At 42.4% G+C, this 10330-nt stretch overlaps 1 protein-coding gene across 1 annotated transcript; it reads left to right on the forward strand.

Annotated features, from left to right (window-relative positions):
• The first annotated feature begins 420 nt into the window (after positions 1 to 420).
• LOC132418700 (odorant-binding protein-like) lies at positions 421 to 10081 on the forward strand. The gene is made up of 4 exons (XM_060002688.1): positions 421 to 467; positions 2549 to 2704; positions 9741 to 9892; positions 10053 to 10081. Exons 1-4 carry the CDS (start codon positions 421 to 423, stop codon positions 10079 to 10081), a joined length of 384 nt encoding a protein of 127 aa, XP_059858671.1.
• Positions 10082 to 10330: the final 249 nt, after the last annotated feature.

Below are 10330 nucleotides of genomic sequence, written 5' to 3' on the forward strand. Positions count from 1 at the left end.
ATTACTGTATATGTATGTGCAAACATAGATGACAGATAAATTTAGGTAAATTATATACTATAATATAACATTTAATAGGATCTATCTACCTAGCTAGCTATTTGTCTATCTACATACAATTTCATTCTATCGATTTCAAGTTCTGTGTATTTCACCAAAATTAACAATTAAAAGAAGAAAAGGTATAAGACTTAGTAGTCACTCTCTGGGCAATCTTTTCACTCAAGCGACTGTATGACTTGTTGTCTTCCACTCATCAGGTCTCTGCCCGGGTGCCCTGTGTTATGCTTCTATATAACCCTCATCAATCTCCTACACTGCGCGTTTATTTCTGTGTTTCCTGTCTCCCCTCCCGGAACAGAAGCTCGGTGGATCTGTACCTGTGTGGACTGCTGTTTTCTCTGCTGCAAGCCTAGAACAATGGCCTTCCCCCAGCCTGGGCTCAACAGAGACCTGCTGAACCCTCGGTATTGGCACCTGTGAAAATACCCACTTTCTGGACAGTGTGCATGGGGGTAAGTGACTACTCTGCTCTCTGCTGTACTTTGTGAAACTGGAGCAGTTAATTTACAACGTTGCGTGAGCTTCGGGTGTAGAGCACAGTGATCCAGTTATATATACACACACTATACACTCTTCATACATACATTTAAAAAAATTTTCATTGCAGTATAGTGGCTTTACAATGTTGTGTTAGTTTCTGCTGTACAGCAAAGTGAATCAGCTCTACGTACACATCTATCCCGTCTTTTTTGGATGTCCTTCCCATTTAGGTCACCACAGAGCACTGAGTAGAGTTCCCTGTGCTATACGGCAGGTTCTCATACATACATATTCTTTGTCAGATGCTTTTCCATGATAGGTTATTCCAAGACACTGAACATCTGCTGTACTTTTTAATAGTTATTTTTTAAAAATCTGAGACACCCATTCATTCCACAGACACTGAATTTGTCTCCTAACGCAGTCACCAGATGGCTACAATGTAGGAAGGTTCATTAAGTGCTGTCCTTGAGTGCAGGTAACCTGCTAGGCAGGATTTGAGCGCGACTTATTTGTGCTGAGAATGGCTTTTTCCTCGAAGGCGGGACTAGCTAATATGGAACTGTAACTCAGGGACGGGGAGGGGGAAGCAATTCCACAGTCCATGGACAGTAAACATGGTGACAAACAACGGAGCTCGGAGCCATGGCCCCACAAGAACGCCATACCCGCCACGTGGCAAAATAAATACACACACCGAGACGAAAATAAAGAACAGACAGACACTATGCACGTTAAAAGCAGTGCACGGATAATGGGGGAGACAGTGGTCCCTGCCCTTCCAGAGGGAAGCTGCCCCTCTGACGTTTGTACAAACTACGGGACTGTCTCCTCTAGTTGGGTCAATACCTATTTTCATGATTGAAACGGGCCACACGCGTATCTTGAAGTTAGCACAGACAGTGGAGGTGTGACCAGGGTTTGCATTTTTCCCCATCTGCATGGATGGATCTGTGGGATTCTGGATGGCCCGAGGGGCGCACAGGAGGCTTGGGGAGGAGAGATTTCTGGAGAGAAAACTGCGTGGCAAGATGAAGACCCTTGCTCCTGCTATCCCCATTTGGAGACCTGAGCCTGGCTCTTTCTGAGCCTGAAAACTTCTCCCTAACAATACTAAAGTTGAGACTAAAACATAATAATAGCAATAATAATAATAATAACTATTATTAGAATATGAAGCAACGAGTAGGGGCTGCTCTGGCTACACCAGCAAATGCCTGAGATCCCCTTGGAACGATACAGTGCCCTGTGGAATCCACGTAGTCAATTATCAGGGGGCATTTTTCTAGGACATGCATTCTCAGTGGTGGCAATACTGCCCCTAAAAGGGGCCCAAAAGGGATTCCTTGTGGGTTAAAAAGAATCACGTTCTTGTATCTACAAAGCCCAGACACAAACAGTGTATGTAACCAGACAGACAGTTATTTCTGCTACTAAGATTTCATGGAGGTGGGGCTGGCTGAAGAAGAAAGATCTCAAAAGGCTCCGTGGAAAAAGGGGGTGTGACGGCTGTTTTATGGATGTGCGTGTGAGTGTGTGTGTGAGTGTGAGTGTGTGTGTCCCTTTTGGGGCTTTATACACGTGTATCCAAATTTATCTGCCCCAAAGCCTAGCCATCTCCTCTGACTCACAATTACTCCGTTACCTGGGTCCATATGCACGTCTACTGAACATGTCTTCCACGGTCTCTGTGTATTTATATTGTCTTTTAATTATATTGTCTTTTAATTGGGTCCTCGTCCATTTCTACTCTGCTTGTAAAAGAGAAGGTGAGCCAGCCAATTACCAGCTGCACTGCAGTTCCTGCATTTGATAACAGAGTGTAAGCTATTTCAGGAATATCTCCATTTCTTCCTTTACCACTGATTTGGGTAGTCATACAAGCTGATAAATCCTGCTTTGTTCAGTAAAGTTAGATAATTTGTGCTGATGTGCAAAAGAGAAAGGAAGCTCCTGAGGGATGATGTCAGACAAAATTAAAAGAGAGGAACTAAAATTTCTCCAGAGAATTTTGCTTTCACCTTTCAGGAGAATGGAAAACCCTTTACGTCGCATCCAATAACCCAGAGAAGACCAGTGAGAATGGGCCATTCAAGGTTTATATGCGTAATATTCATCTTAATGATGAAAATGACAGAGCAGCCTTCAACTTTTTTGTCAAGTAGCAAAAATAACGTAGAAGGAAACCACATATAAACCCCGAAGCCTGAGGGAGGGTCTGGCTTGCATGTTTGCAGGGAATTATCGGGATTATATGTCGAAAAGCATGACTCCCTGAGTTATGGGGCTGAGAACAGCCTCTGGAGTTGTGGGATCAGGTCCGCTCTACGCCTCCAGGGAATGTCCTGGAGCCTTTGCTTAGGGGGAGGAGTCCCAGAAGCTCCACTGGCATCAACTCATGACAGGAAAGAGGGACACAGCAGGGGGAAGAGGATCCTGCCCTCGACCCCGACAGTCCCACCCAGGGGCATGAATCCTTCACGCGGAATTGGTGAGCGATGGTTCCCACTGTGCCCCAGAAGCTGTGGGCAGGTAGAGGACACGCAGTGCGCTCTGCCCTGAAAGGCTTACACGCAGCGATGTTCAGTCGTGACTAAGTTTATTAGAGCTCTCAGAGCCCCAAGTACTACCCACGGAATGCTGACTATATGCAGGTGGTTTACTAAGAACTCAAATGAGTAAGAGAAGATGAAGAAACACGCTTCTGACCTTCATTGGTGAAAGGAGAGTGAGGGATACAGATTCACATGCTAATAACAATACTGTACGTGAAATTCTACAATAATGTTATGGATGAGGTGGAAAGACGGCACCAGGAAGCTGGAGAGGGTGGGAACACGGGGAGTCTGAAACATTACATGAGGAATGTGACGCACACAGGATGCTTTGAAGGGGGACTGGGATTTCTAAACAAAGAGCTCGGAAGAGGGAGAAATACGGCCATCCTCAGAGGCACCCATTCATTTAAAAACCCAGGAAATAGCAAATAGCATCAGGGAGCTGGGATAGCATGTGTGGAGGTCTCTGTAAAAGCAGAGATTTAGAAAAGAAATATCAGACTTCGTTCTGAAGACTCTTATATGCCCAACGACTCTCAGTTTCAACTTCGCCACAACAGAAATGGGTATCTATTGAGTTAAGCAGAAGCAGTCAAATTCCACTCCTTTCTGATTATGCTTCTCCTATGAACTCATGAAATATAAAAGAAACAAGGTTTGGATTCTCAAATTTAATTCTGAACTTTCAGCTTCACCATATAGATCAATGGCAATGCCTTAAACTAAATAAGAGTATCTTAGGAATTGTAGATCTTGGTGTCTGTCTCTCTCACATCTAAACTCTACGTTACATTAGTAATAAACGTAAACACATAATTTGATGATTTCGTCCTTGAAAGAACAGTTATTCCCACACTAACGTTTAAGTTTAAGCAGAAGAAGCCAAACATAAAGAAATGAAGCAGGAGGAATTATTTAAATCGAAGAAATACAGGGTATCCAAAAGCATCAGAGATCTCTTGTCGATAGGATTAAAATTTATATTGTAGGTGTAACTTACGTTAATGTTTCCTTTTATCTGTCCTTTAAATCCAAGTATGATGGCATTGAGAAATATAGCTTAATAATTCAAAAAAAATGGCAGTATAAAGAAAGAGGGCAAGTGCAAGGAAGAAATCTAGGAGGAAACAGAAGACTAAAGGAAATATTTCTATCAGTATAAATAACCAGGGCAAATTCACTGTCCAGAAGAGAGTCAAGCATAAAGGCTTGAAACTAAGGACAGAAAGTTATTAACCTGTTAGGAACTGAAAGAAATTGGAACTGGAGAAGAAGGGCGGCTTTTCCTATGATAAAAAAATGAAGAACAGATACCAAAAAATTATAAAAGAAATTGAAGCCTGTTTCTGAAGACCTAATTTCTAACTATATACGTGTAATCCAACCATCTCTCCCTATTTTCACATACTTTGAAGAATAAAAACATCAAGAACAAAATAACTAAGAGATTTATGCTTGGAGAGATTGGTTTATAAATATATACGATTGATTATCTATTATACAAAATATACAACTGGTTGTACACACATAATTATACACACAGTTATACACACACATGCATATCCTATCCCAGTACATGTATCTGTTAGTTCTCAGTACTTTTTTTTAAGAATACATAACCTGGTTGTTTGCTATTTTTAGAATGTTTGTGCCCCATTTAATTGACATTACATGTGGGCACACGTTTAAAAATCAACTTTATGGACGTTTATTTATCTGTGATTACATGCACCCTTGTGAAGGGCAAAGTTCAGTGCGTGTTGACACATGTGCACACCTGTGTAATCACCACCACAGTTAAGACATAAAACCTTTCCGTCACCCCAGAAAATTCCCTCTCTCTCTCTCTGACCATGAAATGTCTACCGATCTAGCCAGAGGTAACAACTGATCTGATTTTCCCACCTGTTCTCGAACTTCAAACAGTTACACACTCTGCACCTTTTTCTCCTGGTCCTTTCACTCAGCGTACTACTTTAAAAATGTATCCACCAGGGCTTCCCTGGCGGCGCAGTGGTTGAGAGTCCGCCTGCCGATGCAGGGGACACGGGTTCGTGCCCCAGTCTGGGAGGATCCCGCGTGCCGCGGAGGGCTAGGCCCGTGAGCCATGGCCGCTGAGCCTGCGCGTCCGGAGCCTGTGCTCCGCAACGGGAGAGGCCACAACAGAGAGGCCCGCGTACCGCAAAAAAAATAAAAAAATAAAAAAGTATCCACCAGGCTACATACACAAGGAGTCACATCTTTCACGGCCCAGTGAAAGGACGATGGGGATATAAATATTCGTACTTCGGCAGTCATTGGACAACTGTGTTATTATTCCCCACCTGTGATGACTGTAACTCTGATGTGAGTAGTTTTGTGCTAATCTTTGTGTTGACGTACACTCTCAGTCCTCTCGGGTAGGCGTGGAGTGGCTGCTTCCTAGTACAAGTGTGTATTTAGCTACAGGAATCGGTAAAGTACCCAGTAACAACCCCTTCTGGACGATCACCACCAGTGTTTAAGGCATTCAACGGCAATACGTCCTTTTACAAACTTGGAATAAACATCGTCTGCCACTTCATCCAGTCTCATTGATGGAAAGTGGAATCTCACTGTGGTTTTAATTGGCTTTTCCCTAATGACGAATAATGGAGGTACACAGTTTCACACCGCCTTTCTTCTGGACGTGTCCTGTTCAATAATTTATCCAATTTTTGTTGGGTTATTTCCCCTTTTATTTGGGTTGTGTGCATCTTCATATATGACAAATAACATGTTTTTGTCTTACACTTACACACAGAGATACATGAAGACAGCCTTTTGTTATACAGGTGACACATGTAATTATCTTATGTTACATGTACATAATTTAAGTCAGATGTGTATCATGTGTATTTCTGCATTTGCTTGTGCGTGTCTGAATGTGTTTGTATACACACGTGTGGCTTTCAGTGTTTAATTCTCTAAAAGGTTTTTTATAGAAGACATTTGTGTTTTGATGAAATTAAACTGTCTTCTTTATTTTTTTAGCTATCATATTATCTAATAAACCATTGCCAGGGTTGTGAGAACCCCTAAGGTCTGTCATGATGGCTAGACCTCTCAATTTCCAGAAAGTATTTAAAGGGAAGACTTGTTTTCTTCTTTTCTAAAATTCTAGATTTCTTCATGCTTATTTGGCTGTAAACGTGACCTGTTTATCTTTGGAACGGCTCTCATTTTGTGTGTAGACATGACATCCTTGCCTCCTGACAGCTGCCTGATGTTAGACAACATATTTCTTCTCTTTCGAATGTCACATCGTTCATAGCCACTAAAAGGATACCTGACACAGGGTCTAAAGAGGGTAAATCAGAGAAAATCCTAATTGTGCGTCACATTTTTATCACGGTAATCAACCAACTTGAAGATCTTTTGTTTTTAAGGTTCCACGGAAAATGCACAGAATTATATGCTAACGGAAGAAAGATAGGAGACAGTGTTTGGCAAGTTGACTGTAGGTATGAGAGTGTTTCACTGGTAAAGGTCTATCAGGGTAGAAATCTTGGTCTCAACTTCCTTCAACCACTCCATATATCCGAATGCTCGTTCTATTAACAATCAGAGGTGTGACCAGGCACCAGTCCCTAAATCTTCCAAGCACTTGGTCGTGAGCAAAGGGTTCAATCGCATGAATTGGACAGCCCGTCCCGATTAGGAGTGTTACTCATTGAGAGACTAAGCACGGGTGTGGAGAACTTGTATTTCATAAGGTGCTCAGTATATGAAACTGCTTCTACGTAATCTAAAACAACCTTAGGAACTAACGTCTCACGGGTCTATATTGAGTTTAGACATCACTGCCACTCCACAGAGTACACTTTGAAAAAACAATCTTAGAACATCTTCATCCATCCAACGTCTGGTGGATGAATATAAATCCAAGGATATCATAAATGATTTCAATTCTCCAGCACAGTTCTTCATAAACACAGCTTCTGTTCAAAGCAATGGGGATGCTGGCTCAGAGTTCTATCTCTAAGTCCTTTTTAATTCACTCATTCTGAATTTGGAATGGTCTAAGGGGTACGTATTGGATTAAAATTTAAACATGATCAACCTGTGGTTCCAACCCTTGCCTAACATAACCAACAGCAAAGTGACTGTACCATGAACACAAGTAGGGAAAACATATGCCTGAAACGTACCCCTACACATTCATCAGTAATTTTTAGATTGCGAGTAGATTTTTTTTAACTCCTGTACTAATTTTTCCTTTAGCTGATTCATTAATGCTTCTACTATATTTTCTTCACTTTTCTCCACTGCTGGAAATCATTTAAATGGATTTCGAAACGGCAACTTGAGATGGAAGAGAGACAGAGTAGCTGGCCTTCTTGTGCAGGTCTCTTGGGAACTAGCTATTGGAAACGCACCCCCCCCTTTGATTTGGGGACTCTAATGTGTACCCACAGTATGCAGCACACAGCAGTGGCTTTGATGGTGACGTGAGACCCGGAAGACAGATTTACTTTCACTGTCTCCATCACCTTCATTGCCTCTACAGCCTATCTAGTGATGCTGCAACGTCCACCTCTGTAAAAACCACGGCCATAACACAGGTGGTCACTGAGGACCTGAAGAGATGCATAATCTGATTTAAACTGTCCCAATGTTACCCAGAGCTCATGGACTCAGAGTGGGCTCGGACAAGACGCGTGTACCTGTCTGGGGCCGTGAGACTCTGAAGCTGTTTCGGCTATTTTTTTCTTTTTCTCAGGCAGACTGATGCTTTTTCAGTGTTTCAGACAAGGAGCAATGGCACCCGGGGTTTCAGGAACACAGCCGGCACTTTTAGATCCTACCTGGATGAGCGATTCCAATAAGGTGTGAGGCAGGGCTCACGAGAGAATGCGTTTAGAGGGTTCAGAAGGAAAGCGAGGTAGGTCGCTGCTTGTTCCTCCCCAGATAAACAAGGCAGAGTGGACGGGCAGAGCCAGAGATGAAGGTGCAACCCTCCAGGTGGGGTGAGTTAACTGTTAGGGGTCCCTGCCTGCACATCCTAGCAGGTAAAGCTGTCCTTATAGCAATAGACATGGTGGTGGTCTCTACACATCTGTGAAGTAATAACCTAGACCGAGGGGCAGAGGAAACGCAATAATTAACATACGGCGTTCAGACGGTTCCCTGGTACAGGGTAGGCACTCAGGATCACACAGTTTTGAGTGGTTTATTGACTTTGGTCCCAAAGAGAAGTCAATTCCATGGCTGGGATCATGGAAAACCAAAGAACTGTAGAATTGGGATCTGATGACTTGCTCACGTTGTTTAAAAAAAACTGTCGGATTCATGAAAAAACATCTTCTAGAAAACATCTTAGTAAGATAGCAAGGTGTGGCCAGTTTAATTGTATAAGAAGGTGGGAATGAGGAAAAGTCTTCCCTGCTTGCCTTCCTTTACTATCAGCTGTAGCATTCAGCACACCCACGGGGTGAGACAGAGATCAACACAGGATGTACGGTTGCTAATACCCTAGAGGTGCCCTGATAAATCTGATCGACAATAATTAACGTGGGGTTGTATATATGTATATTCTCTCACAGATGTAAGTAAAAATAAAATCAAAATTATTCCTCTCTCTGAAAATGCTCTGAGAATGTATAGTGTCAACACGGATGAACTAGACAAGACTACAAAACTTACTGGACTGACCGGTATGTATTACATCCTAATATTCCCACTGCCACTGTCACGTAACATTTCCATCATCAGTTTTTTTATTCAGAAAGTCAGTAAGTGCTGACAATATTCATCACTCAGGGTACAAGGCCTAGGTCTCTATGTTTACTGAGTGAACGACCCTGGAGAGTGATCTATCAAGAAAGAGGGGCTTGTAGGGGTGGGAAGTATCGGATCATCAGAAATTTCAAAATAATTCCCACCTGCTGAAATTAAAAAGTAAAACACGGAGTTTTACTAGGAATAGTTTAACATGTCAACTAATTTCAAGCCCTGGTTATAATCAGGCTGACCTCCATTTCTCCATTCAGGCCACTTTTCTAATGCATTCTGAGCCTTGGAACTGAAGCTTTAAAAATAAGTCTTCATCTTGTTCAACTGTTCTGCTGCACTGTTAGGGATACTGGCATCACCCCAAATACCTGCACAGGGGCACTGAGAGATGTGTGTATCACTGGGACAATAGGTGTCTATTTCAGAAAAGGTATTGGGTAGAATGGTGGGGTAATTAGAGAATAAATTTTCTCCCATCACCCATCACCCTGTGTGACAGGGTGAGTGTGTCTCTGGAAGTGGACAATCGTGTTTCCAGTTTATCTCAGTCTAGAACAAGGCATGAGTGTCAGGTATAGATTCTAGGAGGTTGATAAAGGACCAAGTAGGGTCCACACTGTGATCATGGAGCCCCAAATTCACAGACCTCCTGGCCAGCCTTTGGGGTCTCGCCGCTGATGCTAGATACTGCCTAGTTACAACGTTGTATTGGGATTCATTCTCAAGACAGACAGCAGACACCTGTGTCATGGGAAACGGTAACCGTTTCAGACTCTCTTACATTGTACACCAAGCGAAATCTGATCTGCATATTCAATTCCTTGTTCTGTATTCAGACATTTCCCTGGGTTCTAACGGGCAAAATTCTGCTTCTGCATGGTGATTTTCAGGCAGAGGAAATAACACGAAAGAGGAAGACTTTGAGAAGTTCAAGCAGATGACGAGAGAAGAGGGGATTCCGGAAGAAAATACCGTGAATGTCACGGAAGCTGGTAACAGAATTACACTTTTTCCTGAATGTATCCTTCACCGGGTATGTAAATATGCTATCGGGAAACAAGTCAATTTATTTAAAACTTCCTCTTCCACGAGTCATCTTTTATAAAATCCATCACTTAAAAAAAAGAAACTTTGGAAATACTGAGAAACGGTAGTAATCGGTGGTTCTTTGATTCCCGCCGTTTTGATTTTCCCCAGTGGAAAAAAAAAGTGACTTCACCACCTAATTCTAAGTAAACACAGCCTGTTATTAATGCTCTTTCATGAAACAAATCAACAAGCACACGCTGTGATTTCACATGTGCCAAATTTTGTCAGTAATGATTTTGTGTCCCAGTAACTTAAATTCTGTCACTAGAGAACTTTTTCTGTTCCAGTAGGTAATGTCGCTTCTCTTGAGTCTTATTACATTTCAGATTTGTTGGTTGATTCATGCTGAGCAGTTCTGGTGAGACAGCCTTATCCTGCAGGAATCA

This window comes from Delphinus delphis, chromosome X (assembly GCF_949987515.2).
Source record: "Delphinus delphis chromosome X, mDelDel1.2, whole genome shotgun sequence".
NCBI classification, from domain to species: Eukaryota; Metazoa; Chordata; class Mammalia; order Artiodactyla; family Delphinidae; genus Delphinus; species Delphinus delphis.

Coding starts and splice junctions, on each gene's coding strand:
- LOC132418700 (XM_060002688.1), top strand. CDS start 421: ATGGCCTTCCCCCAGCCTGGGCTCAACAGAGACCTGCTGAACCCTCG. Junction 468..2,548: donor AGAGACCTGCTGAACCCTCG/GTATTGGCACCT, acceptor AAATTTCTCCAG/AGAATTTTGCTTTCACCTTT. Junction 9,893..10,052: donor ATGTATCCTTCACCGGGTAT/GTAAATATGCTA, acceptor GATTTTCCCCAG/TGGAAAAAAAAAGTGACTTC.